This window comes from Chlorocebus sabaeus, chromosome 6, assembly GCF_047675955.1.
Source record: "Chlorocebus sabaeus isolate Y175 chromosome 6, mChlSab1.0.hap1, whole genome shotgun sequence".
In the NCBI taxonomy this organism is placed as follows: Eukaryota; Metazoa; Chordata; class Mammalia; order Primates; family Cercopithecidae; genus Chlorocebus; species Chlorocebus sabaeus.
The window spans coordinates 9528420-9542709 of NC_132909.1; the positions used below are offsets into that span (position 1 = coordinate 9528420).

At 52.8% G+C, this 14290-nt stretch overlaps 1 protein-coding gene across 1 annotated transcript in view; it reads right to left on the minus strand.

Moving 5' to 3' along the window:
• Window positions 1-45: 45 nt before the first annotated feature.
• GRIN2D (glutamate ionotropic receptor NMDA type subunit 2D) overlaps window positions 46-14290 on the minus strand; it is a 51379-nt gene continuing 37134 nt past the window's right edge. The window contains exons 10-12 of the mRNA XM_007997424.3: window positions 3014-3201; window positions 2596-2828; window positions 46-2377 (exon numbers count right to left, since the gene is read on the minus strand). Of these exons, the coding sequence (XP_007995615.1) occupies window positions 1040-2377; window positions 2596-2828; window positions 3014-3201 (1759 nt within the window). The 3' untranslated portion in view covers window positions 46-1039. The remainder of the gene's footprint in view (window positions 2378-2595; window positions 2829-3013; window positions 3202-14290) is intronic.

The window sequence follows — 14290 nt, forward strand, 5'->3', positions numbered from 1 at the left end:
AGAGAAGTTGAGGGGGGCTAACAGACACGGAGCTTAGGCTTGGACTGAGGAGGCATAAAAACATGGTTTATTCCAAACACTGCAATGTGGAATAAGAGAGTGGGAAGGGAGGTTGGTGGAGAAGTGTGGACTCCCAGACCCTCCCCTCCGCAACCCAGCCCCAGACCCGGCTGGAGATCTGGGAAGAGGAGGTTTTTTGGAGGTCTGCTGGGTCATCACTGAAGGGTCGCAAATAAGGGTTGGATTTGGAGAGGATGTGGTTGGTGACAAGTGGGGTGTCGGGAGGTGCGGCAGGGTGGGAAGTTTTGGCTTCAGGGAGGTTGGGTTCATCGTGGTGCAAGGGAAGGCGGGGCTTCCGTTGGGGACGTGTCCTAGGTCAGAGTAGGGAAAAGCGACCGAGGGTGGAAGAGGAGGAGGGGGTGTCACGGTTTGATGTCAAGGGTCACAGTCTGGTCGGGGCACAGTCTGGGGTTCGGGTCACAGTTTGGGGTCAGGGGTCACAGTCTGGAGTCGGATGACCATTTTAGGAGTCGGATGTCACAGTCTGGGTCAGGGGTTTCTGTGTGGCGGGGCCAAGGTCTGGGGTCACAGTTTGGCGAACGCGTCTCACAGTTTGGAGTCCCAATGAATGAAAGGTTAAAAACGGGCTTCCCCGGAGGCGTGGCTGGGGCCGGGGAGCTGCACAGTGATGTGGGGGCCACGGCCCCGGGCGTGGAGGTGGGACGCGGGAGTGGCGTGACCCCCCCACCTCCCGCCCCATCTGGTGACGTTAAAAAGCCCTTGTCGGGTTTAAAAAAAAGTCCGGTGGGCTCCAAGGCCCCCGCCCCCTCGCTCTCAGCCTGGGTGATAATTGGGGGGACCAAATCCTCTCCAGCTTGCGGTTCTTCCGGAACCAGGGGGCGCAGGACGCTGCTCCAGGCGGGGTCCAGCCAGTTCCACTGCTTTCCTTCCCAACCCACGCGGGTCCTGTCCACTGCGGGCGCCCCCTCGGGCCGTGGCCTGCGCTGACCAAGGGGGCGGTGGGGCCCCCGGGGCCGCGTCATACCTCGGACTCGAGGCTGGAGAAGTGTGCAGAGCCCCTGCGGGTGCCCAGGTCCCCGCCCCGGTGTCTCCGGTGGGAAGCTGTGGGCAGCGGCGGCCCCCAGTGCGCGGCGTGCGGGCACCTGCGAGCGTGGCGGGAGGGCCCGGTAAGCCTGCGCGCAGGGGCGGCGCGAGGGCACGAGCTGAGGTCCTCAAGCGAGCGCGAGGTGGGCGCGGGCGGCGGGAGGTCCCAGCCCCCAGCGGCGCGCCGGTGCCGGTGGTGGTGGGGCGCGGCAGCGGCGGGCGTGCGGTGAGAGGCCCGCGGGCGGTGCGGGTGTGACCGCGGGCACCCGCAGCGGGCACGGCGTCGGGGCGGAGGCCCGGCGGCCCAGGGAGGAGGCGGCGGCGCCCACCAGCCGCCGTCCAGGCCATCGTGCGAGCAGCTGAGATGGCGCGGCGGCGGCAGCAGCTCCAGGCTGGCGCAGTGGCGACAGTGCCAGGCGGCCGGACCGCTGCGCGGGGGCAGGTAGTCCCAGCTCCCGGCGCGCCAGCCCCCGAGCTTGTCGACCGACCAGTAGCGGCCGGGCGGCGGCCCGAGGCGCTCGGCGTAGGGGTAGGGGAAGTCGGCGAACCACCAGGGCTCCAGGCCGCCCAGCGACGCGCCGCCCAGGCTCTCCGAGTCCTCCGAGTCCGACGGCGACGGCTCGAGGTCGAGGTAAGGGCAGGGGGGCGGCGCGGCCCGGCACGGGGGTGGAGCGGCCGGGGCTCCTCCGCCCGCGCCTCCCGCGCCTCCCGCGCCGCCCGCGCCCGGTCCCAGCAGGGGTTGGCTCTCGGGGTCCGAGCGCGGCCACCGCGCGGGCGCCGGCGGGCTCTCGTCCTCGAAGGCCAGGCGGCAGAGTGGCGGCCCGACGGCGGGGGCCGCGGCGGCGGGGGGCGCGGGCGGCGACGGGAAGCCGGGGAAGGCGCCGGCGGGGGGCTCGGCCGGCTCCTTGTCGCGTACGATGGCGAAGTAGGAGGGCGGCGGCTTCTGCGGGGGCTGAGCGGCCGGCGGGGACAGCGGGCGCCCGGCTGCGCCCCGCGGTGCCGCACGCGCCTCGCCCAGGCCCAGGCCCAGGCCCTGCGGCTCGATGGGGCCGTAGTAGCGGTGGAAGCCGTCGGCCAGGCCCACGCCCCCCGGCGGCCCCGCGCCCTTGGTCCGGCGCCAGCGGTCCACTGCGGCGCGCTCGCGGGGCACGAAAGGTGCAGGCCCGGGCGCCGGCCGCGGCGCGGGGTACGCGGGGCTGGGCAGGGGCTGCGGCGGCGGCGGGGGCTTGGCGGGCGGCGGGGCGGCCTCGGCGCTGCAGCAGCTGTACATGCCCTGCGGGTTCGGGGACAGGACGGGGGTCAGCGCCGGGTGCCCAGGAGGCCTACCTGCCTCCCCTCAGTCCCTCCCTCCTCTCCATTTCCCAGCCTGCATCTCCCGCTCTCTTCCCCACTATCCACATCTCGACTCACATCTCCATGTCTCTGCCCGGCTTTACCTTTGTCCCCTGCCCCCGTCATCTCCCCTTCTTTGCCTCCCTCTCTGCCCCGTACCCTGGAGAAGGCCAGCAGGAAGTCCATGCGGTGGGTGGGCCCCAGGCAGTGCCTCAGGCGCCAGTACACCAGGTGCTCCCAGGCGAAGACCAGCAGGGACAGGCCCATGGCCACCAGGAGCATGTAGAAGACGCCCGCCATGTTGTCGATGTCCAGCTTGCTGCTCATCACCTCGATTTTGTCATTGTGGCAGATCCCGGAGAGCCACAGCCGCTCCAGCATCTCGATCTCATCTGGGGAGGGGCGGTCAAAAGTCACCTGCTATGAGTACCCTCTGAGGACCCTCATCTGTGATGTGGGAATGTAGCCCCTTCCTCCCTCAGACCCTGGTGTCCGGGTCTTTGTCCCTTTCTTCCCCAGAACCCAGGGGCCTCGCCCTCCCCCTCTCCACTGTGGAAATCCCTGCGCGCAGCCGCACCATCCCCCAGGAACTGCAGCAGCGCCAGGTCGATGGGCCGCTTCCAGCGGGAGCCCTTGTGCAGGGCGATGCCATAGCCTGTCGTGGCGAAGACCTTGCCGGAGCCGATGGTGACAAGCTTGCAGCCCTCATCCTTGCGGGCCATGTAGTTGAGCACCGCAGCGTCGTAGATGAAGGCATCCAGCTTCCTGGACGGAGGGGGAATGGAGGGCAGGGTCAGTCCCACCTAGATGCCCTGGCTGCCAGGCCTGGAACCTCCTCACCTCTAACCTCCAACTGCTCCAAATCCTAACTGGCCCTGAGCTCTTGAGCCAATCATTGCACTTCTCTGTACCTCAGTTTCAACATCAGTAAAATGGGCGTGGCAGCAATATCTCCCTTCAGAGTTGTTGCAAAAGTATGTTTTTAAGAGACAGGGTCTTGCTCTGTTGTCCAGACTGGACCAGAAATCCTGGGCTCAAGCGATCCTCCTATCTCAGCCTCCCCAGGAACAGGGACTATAGGCAAAGGTTAGATAGTACCTCACGCAAAGGAGGTGTGAGCTGTGACTTTTTTTTTTTTTTTTTTTTTTTTGAGATGGAGTCTCACTCTGTTGCCCAGGCTGGAGTGCAGTGGCATGGTCTCGGCTCACTGCAAGCCCCAACTCCCAGATTCACACGATTCTCCTGCCTCAGCCTCCAAGTAGCTGGGATTACAAGCGCCCACTACCATGTCCAGCTACTTTTTGCATTTTTAGTAGAGACAGGGTTTCATCATGTTGGCCAGGCTGGTCTTGAACCCCTGTCCTCGTGATCTGCCCATCTCGGCCTCCCAAAGTGCTGGGATTACAGGCATGAGCCATGGCGCACAGCCATAACAGAATGAAATAGTTATTCCTTTAGTCCTCACCGTAGTCCTCCAAAGGAGTCCATTTACTCTTGCATTTTAAAAAAGAGGATTGAGACCAGCCATGGTAGCTCATGGCTATAATCCCAGCACTTTGGGAAGCCAAGGCAGGTGGATCACCTGTGAACTCAGGAGTTCCAGACCAGCCTGGCCAACATGGTGAAACCCCATCTCTACTGAAAATACAAAAATTAGTCTGGTGTGGTGGCGGGCACCTGTAATCCCAGCTACTCAGGAGGTTGAGGCAGGAGAAGCGCTTGAACCTGGGAGGCAGAGGTTGCAGTGAGCCAAGATCGAGCCACTGCACTCCAGCCTGGGCGACAGAGAGAGATGCCATCTCAAAACAAATAAAGAGGAGGATTGAGGCTTAGAAGGGGAAATGAGGAAAAAAATAATAATGCGAGTGAATGATCGCTTATTTTGTGCCAGGCATTGTTCTATCTAGTCTTAAGAACTCTTTTTTTTTTTTTCCTGAGACAAGGTCTCACTATGTTGCCCAAGCTGAAATGCAGTGGCACCATCATAGCTCACTGCAGCCTTGACCTCTTGGGTTCAACTGATCCTCCTGCCTCAGCCTCCTGAGTAGCTGGGACTACAGGCACACATCACCACACTTGTCTAATTTTTGTATTTTTAGTAAAGACAGGGTTTGGCCATGTTGGCCAGGCTGGTCTTGAACTCCTGACCTCAGTTGATCCACCCCCCTCGGCCACCCAAAATGCTCGGATTACAGGCGTGAGCCACCACACCTGGCCTAGGCCCTGCCCAGGCTAGAGCGCAATGGTGTGATCTGGGCTTACCACAACCTCCACCTCCCCGGATCAAACGATTCTCCTGTCTCAGCCTCCGGAGTACCTGGGATTACAGGCATGTACCACCACGGCCGGCTAATTCTGTATTTTTAGTGGAGACAGGGTTTCTCCACGTTGGTCAGGCTGGTCTCGAATTCCCGACCTCAGGTTATCGGCCCACTTTGGCCTCTCAAAGTGAGTTTCTCCCAAGGTGCTGGGATTACAGGCATGAGCCACCGTGCCCAACCTAGGCCCTGATTTCTAAGACTTGGTGGGAAGAGGCGCAGGGCTGTAGAGTTAGTTCTCATGGATGCATTTATTATGGCACATGCTGCTATCACTCTCATTTACAACTGCTGTCATTTTACATTTATTTCTGTGGTGGTTTGATTCATCTCAACCTTCCCCATGAGACTGCAAGACCCCCAGGGTCCCAGTTGGTCTCATTCTCATCTGTGACTGGGGCATAGTTCCTAGCACGTAGGATGGGGTTGATAGATATTTGCAGAATAAATGAGTGAATGAATAAATGAATCCACACAGAGGAATACTGTGTAACTCTTCTGTGGTATCAGATAAATGCTTATGATCTGACAGGTGAGGAGGTATGGGGTATATTTTATATATTTTTAAAATATGTATATGTATATTTTTCTTTTATTTTTAGAGATGGGGTCTCACTCTGTTTCCCAGGCTGGTGTCTCAAACTCCGGGGCTCAAGCAATCCTCCTGCCTCAGCCTCCCAAAATGCTGGGATTACAGGCGTGAGCTTTCTCACCCAACCTATGGGGTGTATTTTTTAAAAAGTTAGGCTGGGTGTGGTGGTTCATGCCTGTAATCCCAACACTTGGGCCACATAGTGATACCCTGCCTCTATAAAAAAAAAAAAATTAGGCCGGGTGCGGTGGCTCACGCCTGTCATCCCAGCACTTTGGGAGGCCGAGGCGGGCGGATCACGAGGTCAGGAGATCGAGACCATCCTGGCTAACATGATGAAACCCCGTCTCTAATAAAAATACAAAAAAAATTAGTCGGGCACGGTGGCAGGTACCTGTAGTCCCAGCTACTGGGGAGGCTGAGGCATAAGAATGGTGTGAACCCGGGAGGCGGAGCTTGCAGTGAGCTGAGATCGCATCACTGCACTCCAGCCTGGGCGAGGGAGCGAGACTCTGTCTCAAAAAAAAAAAAAAAATTAGCCAGGTGTGGTGATGCACCTATATTCCCAGTTACTCAGGAGGCTGAGGCAGGAGGATCCCTTGAGCCCAGGAGTCTGAAGCTGCAGTGAGCTATGATGACACCACTGCACCCTAGCCTGGGTGACAGAGGGATACCCTGTCTCTAAAAACAAAACAAATGGACAAAAAAATTACTCCCAGAATCCTATATAAAATATGAGTTCATATTGGCCGGGTGCAGTGACTCACACCTGTAATCCCAGCACTTTGTGAGGCCAAGGCAGGCGGATCATATGAGGTCAGGAGTTCCACACCAGCCTGGCCAACAGGGCGAAACCCCGTCTCTATTAAAAATACAAAAATTAGGCCGGGCGCAGTGGCTCAAGCCTGTAATCCCAGCACTTTGGGAGGCTGAGACGGGCGGATCACGAGGTAGGAGATCGAGACCATCTTGGCTAACCCAGTGAAACTCTGTCTCTACTAAAAAAATACAAAAAACTAGTCGGGCGAGGTGGCAGGCACCTGTAGTCCCAGCTACTCAGGAGGCTGAGGCAGGAGAATGGTGTAAACCTGGGAGGCGGAGCTTGTAGTGAGCAGAGATCCGGCCGCTGCACTCCAGCCTGGGCGACAGAGCGAGACTCCGTCTCAAAAAAAAAAATACAAAAATTAGGCCGGGAGCGGTGGTGGGCGCCTGTAGTCCCTGCTACCCAGGAGGCTGAGGCAGAATAATCGCTTGAACCGGGGAGGCAGAAGTTGCAGTAAGCTGAGATTGCACCACTGTACTCCAGCCTGGGTGACAGAGTGAGACCCTGTCTAAAAGAAAAATATATATATATAATTTCATATTTATTTACTTAATGATATTTGTTGTGCGGTAAAATTTTGGTCATCTTAACTGCAGACATTAGACTAGTTCTTAGAGGGAGGTACCTCTCCTTCCCGAGTCCAGCATTATCCAAAAGAACGTGCTCTGATGATGGAATGTTCCCTCTTCGCTGTCCAGCATGACAGCCAAGAGCCACATATGGCTCTCTAGCACCTGAAATGTGACCAGTGTGACAAAGGGGTGGAATTTTTTTTTTTTTTTTTTTTGAGACAGAGTCTTGCTCTGTCACCCAACTGGAGTGCAGTGGTACAATCTTGGCTCACTGCAACTTCTGCCTCCCGGGCTCAAGTGATTCTCCTGCCTCAGCCTCCCAAGTAGCTAGGTTTATAGGCGTGCACTACCATGCCCGGCTAATTTTTGTACTTTGAGTAGAGACGGGGTTTTGCCATGTTGGCCAGGCTGATCTCGAACTCCTGACTTCAGGTGATCTGCCCGCTTCAGTCTCCCAAAGTGTTGGGATTACAGGCGTGAGCCTTAGCTCCTGGCCACATTTTATGTAATTTCATTAATTTAAATGGAAGTAAGTATTGTACAGCACAGTTCTGGGAAGCCAAGATAGATAGATAAAGACAATAGATAAAGATAAAGACAGATAAGACAAGCTAGGGCCAAGGGGGGTGGCTTATGCCTGTAATCCCAGCACTTTAGGAGGCCTAGACAGGTGGATCACAAGGCCGGGAGTTCATGACCAGCCTGGCCATGCTGAAACCCCATCTCTACTAAAAACACAAAAATTCGCTGGGCATGGTGGTGCACGCCTGTAATCCCAGCTACTCGGGAGGGTGAGGCAGGAGAATCGCTGGAACCTGGGCAGCAGAGGTTGCAGTAAGCCAAGATCAAGCCATTTCACTGCAGCCTGGGCGACAGAGCAAGACTCCATCTCAAAAAAAAAAAAAAAAGAAAAAAAAAAGCATGGCTGGATGCTGAGTTGAAGAGAAGCCAAAGGATCTTCCAGGGAATACTTAACCTCCAGTTTTGAGTGGTGAGCCTGTCTGTTGATTTAAGTCCTCCTGTGTCCCCAAACCTTCAGAAAAATCCTGTCCACACACTCACAGGCTCACATATAAATGCCGTGTGTGTGTGGCTGGTTGCATAGAAATTAGGGAAAAGGACTGAATTAGTCCATACGTGCTAAGTGGGGAAACAGACAGGAAGTGGATTCCCCAAACTGAATGTCTGTCTAGCTGAAGCAAAGACCCGGGGGTGGAGAATGTGAAGCTCTGGAGAATTAGCAGAAACCTGGGGAGGACATTCATCATCCCACTGTTGTAGAATGGGGTTTGAATTAATTTTATATAGATCCTAACTGGGAGTTCCCAGATGACATCTGGAAACATAAGTATAGGTGAGAAAAATACAGCCACTGCCTGCAGGCACTTCTGCCTTGTAGGCAAACTGTAATTTTTCCCTATGTTTCTCTTTGTTTAGGAAGGTGCCCTTGGGGGTGAAAGGTGAATTGCTATTGATGTTTAAGCGGAAAGAACACATGCAGTTTCTAGAGTTAGGCTGAAGGGGAGGGATGGAGGGGCTGGGACTGGGATAAGATGGAAGGAGTGTCTCCGGGGTCCTTAGAGGACAATGGGGAGTGGAAGGAGAGACTCCAGTTATATTTTGGAGAAAGCCAAAAGTCAAAGTTCCCAGTGGTGGAAATATTTGAGAGATTTCAGAAAGAGGAGCTCTAACAGCCTTCACTTTCAATTGTTTGCTCAGTTGTTCTGGGATATACTGTCTCCCTCCCCTCTCACATCCACCCTACCACGCCCTCATGGTCCCTAAATATCTATTTAAACTCAGCCATTCCAGGGGCCCTGGCTCATGCCTGTCATCCCAGCACTTTGGGAGGCTGAGGCAGGAGGACTGCTTGAGTCCAGGAGTTCAAGACCAGCTTGGACAACATAGGGAGACCCTGTCTCTACAAAAACTTTAAAAATTAGCCAGGTTTGGTGGTACACGCCTGTCATCTCAACTACTTGGGAGGCTGAGGTGGGAGGATTGCTTGAGGGCAGGAGGTTGAGGTTACAGTGAGCTATGATTGTGCCATGCACTCCAACCTGGGTGACAGAGGGAGACCCTGTCTCAAAAACAAAACAAAAAGACCTCAGCCATTTCCTACAGCCTTTGTTTGGGTGTAGGTTTGGGAAAAATTAAAATTCCCTGCATCCGTCCTTTCTTTCTTGTTTGTTCTTACTCTGTCATCAGAGGAATCTTAACATTTGAGTCAGCACTGTCCCTTTTCAGCTCACCACCCTCCGTTGGCTCCCCTCGTCACTCAGAGTGACTTGGATCACCTTGAGTTTCGAGGCCCTGTGGCACCTGACACCCCCCATCCCTCCTTACCTGTCTGCCCTCGTCTCCCAAGCACCCCTCACTCTGGCCTGGGAGATGTACTTGGACCTCTCCAGCTTGCTCCCACCCTAGGGCCTTTGCACTGACTGTTCTGCCTGCTGGAACATCCTTCTTCCAGGTAGCTGCCTGACTCACTCTCTTACCTTGAAACCGCCTTTGCAAAATTATGAATGACAGTGAAAGAAATCAGACCTAACCAACTCCATCTTGCTTCTAACCCTTAAGCTGTCTGTGCTTATTCCTGGGCATAGGCCAAACTAACTTTGGGAAGGAATTTCGTTCATGGGTTGACTCTGAAACAAAATCGGTAATAGCCCTTTCCTGAAAAGACCCCTTCTTGCCTGAGGACCAGTCTATCTTTGCAGGAGTAACAAATTAGCTACAAGATTAGACATTACATTTAGGGGTCATGCAGCCTCTGGTTCCCCAGATTGCTCCTGGGGATAACTTCACTATTGTAAAACCTAAGATGAGTGCTTGAGATGTTCTACAGACCCTACACTCGATGGATGAGTTGACACCACCCAGACTGGTAATCTGGCTCAACCAGTTCTACCATCCCACTCAGGAACAGAAAACAGCAAGAAAACCTCGCTTTGATCCCCTGTGATTCCATCTCCAACCTGACCAATCGGCACTCCCCACTTCCCAAGCCCCTGCCCACCAAATGATGTTTTCAAAACTCTGATCCCCAAATGCTCAGGGAGACTGATTTGAGTAATAATAAAACGGGGTCTCCAGCACAGCCGGCTCTGCGTGAATTACTCTTTCTCCATTGCAATCCCCCCCCGCCCCGGTCTTGATAAATCGCCTCTGTCTAGGCAGCAGGCAAGGTGAACCCACTGGGCAGTTACAACCTCCATCAGGTGTTTGCTCCAAAGACACCTTCCTGAGCACCCTATTTGATACTGCAACCTCCAGCCTCCTGCCCCAGTTTCCCAAATGCATTCACCCTGCCCTATTTTTACCCATAGCATGTATCCCCTTGGAATGCACTATAGAATGTTCTCATTTATTCCATGCATTGTATGTCTCCCTTCACTGGAATGTAAGTTCTATGAGGCAGGGACTTTGCCCGTCTGATTCACCAGTGTATCCACAGGGTCTAGGACAGTGCCTAGCACACACTAGGTGCTTAATAAGAAATGGGTGAACAGCTGGGCGTGGTGGCTTACACTTCTAATCCTAGCACTTTGGGAGGCCGCCGGGGGCGAATCACCTGAGGTCAGGAGTTCATGACCAGCTTGGCCAACATGGCGAAACCCTATCTCTACTAAAAATACAAAAATTACCCCGGTGTGGTGGCGGGTGCCTATAATCTCAGCTACTCGGGAGGCTGAGGCAGGAGAATTGCTGAACCTAGGATGGATCACCTGAGGTCAGAAGTTCATGACCAGCCTGGCCAACATGGCAAAACCCCGTCTCTACTAAAAATGCAAAGATTACTGGGTATGGTGGCACGTGCCTGTAATCTCAGTTACTCGGGAGGCTGAGGCAGGAGAACTGTTTAAACCTGGGAGGAGGAGTTTGCAGTGAGCTGAGATGGTGCCTGGGCAACAGCGCTAGACTCCGTCTCCAAAACAAAACAAAAATAGAAGTGGCTGAATGGACACTTAAAGGGAAGACAAGGTGAAGAGACAGAGGAAGAAGGCAGTTTTTTACAAGCCAAGGAGGAAGGGAAGGTCTGGAACAGGTCCTCCCACAGCCCTCACAAGGAGCCATCGCTGCTGACACCTTGATTTTGACCTAGCCTCTACAATAGTGGGGCAATACATTTCTGTTGTGTAAGCCACTCAGTCTATGGTATTTTGTTATGGCTGCCCTAGCAAATTAATAGAATTGTATATAGAAAATCCCAAAAGATCCAAAATAAAAATTATTACGGCTAATAGAAGTTCAACAAGGGGCCGGGCGTGGTGGCTCAAGCCTGTAATCCCAGCACTTTGGGAGGCCGAGACGGGCGGATCACGAGGTCAGGAGATCGAGACCATCCTGGCTAACCCGGTGAAACCCCGTCTCTACTAAAAAATACAAAAAACTAGCCGGGCAAGGTGGTGGGCGCCTGTAGTCCCAGCTACTCAGGAGGCTGAGGCAGGAGAATGGCGTAAATCCGGGAGGCGGAACTTGCAGTGAGCAGAGATCCGGCCACTGCACTCCAGCCTGGGCAACAGAGCAAGACTCTGTCTCAAAAAAAAAAAAAAAAAAAAAAAGTTCAACAAGGTTCATGAGACAAGATCAATATACGAAATAAATTATAAAATATACAAAATAAATTATATTTCTGTATACTAGCAATGAACAATCAAAATGAAATCAAAAGAATTCCAGGCCGGTTGTGGTGGCTCATATGCCTATAATCCCAGCACTTTGGGAGGCCGAGGCCAGCAGATCCCTTGAGTTCAGGAGTTTGAGACCAGCAAAAAAAATAGAAATAAAAATAAAAGAAAATATTTAGGAATAAATTTAACAAAAGAAGTTCAGGTCTAGTGTGGTCACTCAAGCCTGTCATCCCATCACTTTGGGAGGCCAAGGTGGGAGGATCGCTTGAGGCCAGGAGTTTGAGACCATCCTGGGCAACATAGTGAGACCATCTGTACAAAAAAAATACAATTAAAATTTTTTAAAAAAAGAAGTTCAAAAGCAAAGAAGTGGGCCGGGCATGGTGGCTCACGCCTGTAATCCCAAGAACACTTTGGGAGGCTGAAGTGGGCAGATCACCTGAGGTCAGAAGTTCAAGACCAGACTGGCCAACATGGTGAAACCCAATCTCTATTAAAAATTTAAAAACTAGCTGGGTGTGGTTGCGTGTACCTGTAGTTCCAGCTACTCGGGAGGCTGAGGCAGGAGAATCGCTTGAACCCAGAAGGTGGAGGTTGCAGTGAGCTGAGATCACACCACTGCACTCCTGCCTGGGTGACAGAGCGAGACTGCATCTCAAAAGAAAAGAAAAGAAGTGGCCAAATGAGTAAATTCAGACTGGTCCAAGGGAGGCCTTCCATGGCCCAGACACTGGAGCTGAGAAGTAGGATTCCATTAACACGGAAAAGATGCCAAAAGGGCTTTCTCTGTGGAAAGAGGCAAGATGAGAACAGTGTGTACTGTTAGTTTGGAATGTGTGAGTGTGAATTCATCCATATTTTAATTGATCCAAAAGAAATAAAAAATAATGCTTACATTAGGGCAAGGGGCCTCGATATTTCCTTTTTTGCCCCTCTTGAGTGAGTGAGAAATTGGACATCTCTCATGGAATGGGCACCAAGAACTGGTTGGGAGGAGAAGCTGTGTTTCTCTATTTCCTTTTAGGACATGCATTTCCTTTCTCCCCCTGCGGCATTGCTTGCCCGCAGCGGTAGGGTAAGCCCACGTTTGGCCCGCGAGCTGGCCAGAGCCCTGGGAGCTGCCTCTCCCTTGTGCCTCATTGTAAAGATGGAATTTTCTAGTGCTGTCCTCTATGGCAACCACTAGCTTGCCACATATGGCTATTTGCATTTAAATTTTATTTATTTATTTTTGTTTTATTTTTTATTTTTGAGATAGAGTTTTGCTCTCGTTGCGCAGACTGGAGTGCAATGTCCCAGTCTCAGCTCACTGTAACCTCTACCTCCCAGGTTCAAGCGATTCTGCCTCAGTCTCCCGAGTAGCTGGGATTACAGGTGCCTGCCACCACACCCGGCTAATTTTTGTATTTTTAGTAGTGATGGGGTTTCACCATGTTGGTCAGGCTGGTCTCGAACTCCTGACCTCAGGCAATCCGCCCTCTTCATCCTCCCAAAGTGCTGGGATTACTGGTGTGAGCCACTGCGCCTGGCCTTTAATTAGGCGTGGTGGCTCACGCCTGTAATCCCAGGACTTTGGGAGGCCAAGGTGGGTGGATCATTTGAGGTCAGGAGTTCAAGACCAGCCTGACCAACAGGCTGACCCCAAGGCTGCCGTGAGCTATGATTGCCTCACTGCACTCCAGAGTGAGACCCTGTCTCTAAACATAAATACATAGATAAATAAATAAATAAACAAACAGAGACATGAAGGAGAGGGAGATATTGTACATAAAAGAATTTAAGAAAATTCAAGAAATTTTCTCAGAACAAATGACATGAGGATACGATTGAAAGACCCAGCAATGAAAACAGATCAATGGCCACGTGCAGCGGCTCATGCCTGTAATCCTAGCATTTTGGGAAGCCAAGGCAGGAGGATCGCTTGAGCCCAGGAGTTCAAGACCAGCCTCGAAAACATAGTGAAAACCTGTCTCAAAAAAAAAAAAAAAAAAAGAGGCCGGGCGCGGTGGCTCAAGCCTGTAATCCCAGCACTTTGGGAGGCCGAGACGGGCGGATCACGAGGTCAGGAGATCGAGACCATCCTGGCTGACACAGTGAAACCCCGTCTCTACTAAAAAATACAAAAAACTAGCCGGGCGAGGTGGCGGGCGCCTGTAGTTCCAGCTACTCAGGAGGCTGAGGCAGGAGAATGGCGTGAACCTGGGAGGCGGAGCTTGCAGTGAGCCGAGATCCAGCCACTGCACTCCAGCCTGGGCGACAGAGCGAGACTCTGCCTCAAAAAGAAAAAAAAAAAAAAAGAAAGGAAAAGAAAAGAAAGAAAGAAAGAAAGAAATGAAGAAAGAAAGAAAAGAAAGAAAGAAAGAGAAAAGAAAGGAAAACAGGCCGGGTGCAGTGGCACACACCTATAATCCCAGCACTTTGGGAGGCTGGGGTCGGTGGATCACCTGAGGTCAGAAGTTTGCAACCAGCCTGACTAACATGGTGAAACCCTGTCTCTACTAAATACAAAGAAATTAGCTGGGCATGGTGGCACATGCCTGTAATCAGAGCTACTTGGGAGGCGGAGGCAGGAGAATCGCTTGTACCTGGGAGGCAGAGGTTGCAGTGAGCCGAGATCGCGCCATGGCACTCCAGCCTTGGCAACAAGAGTGAAACTCCATCTCAAAAAAAAAAAAACAAAAACAAAAACAGATCAAGGCATGTCAATGATAAATGTCAGTCCACCAAGGACAAGGAAAACAAACAACAGGTTACATACAAAGGCATAGGAATAAGAATGACCTTGGATTTCTCTATAGTAGCACTGGATATTAGAAAACAATAAGAGTGACTCTTCCAAATTCTGAAGGAAAATGAGCTCTAATCCAGAATTCTATACCCAGCCGGACTGTCCATCAAGTACAAGGACAGAAAAA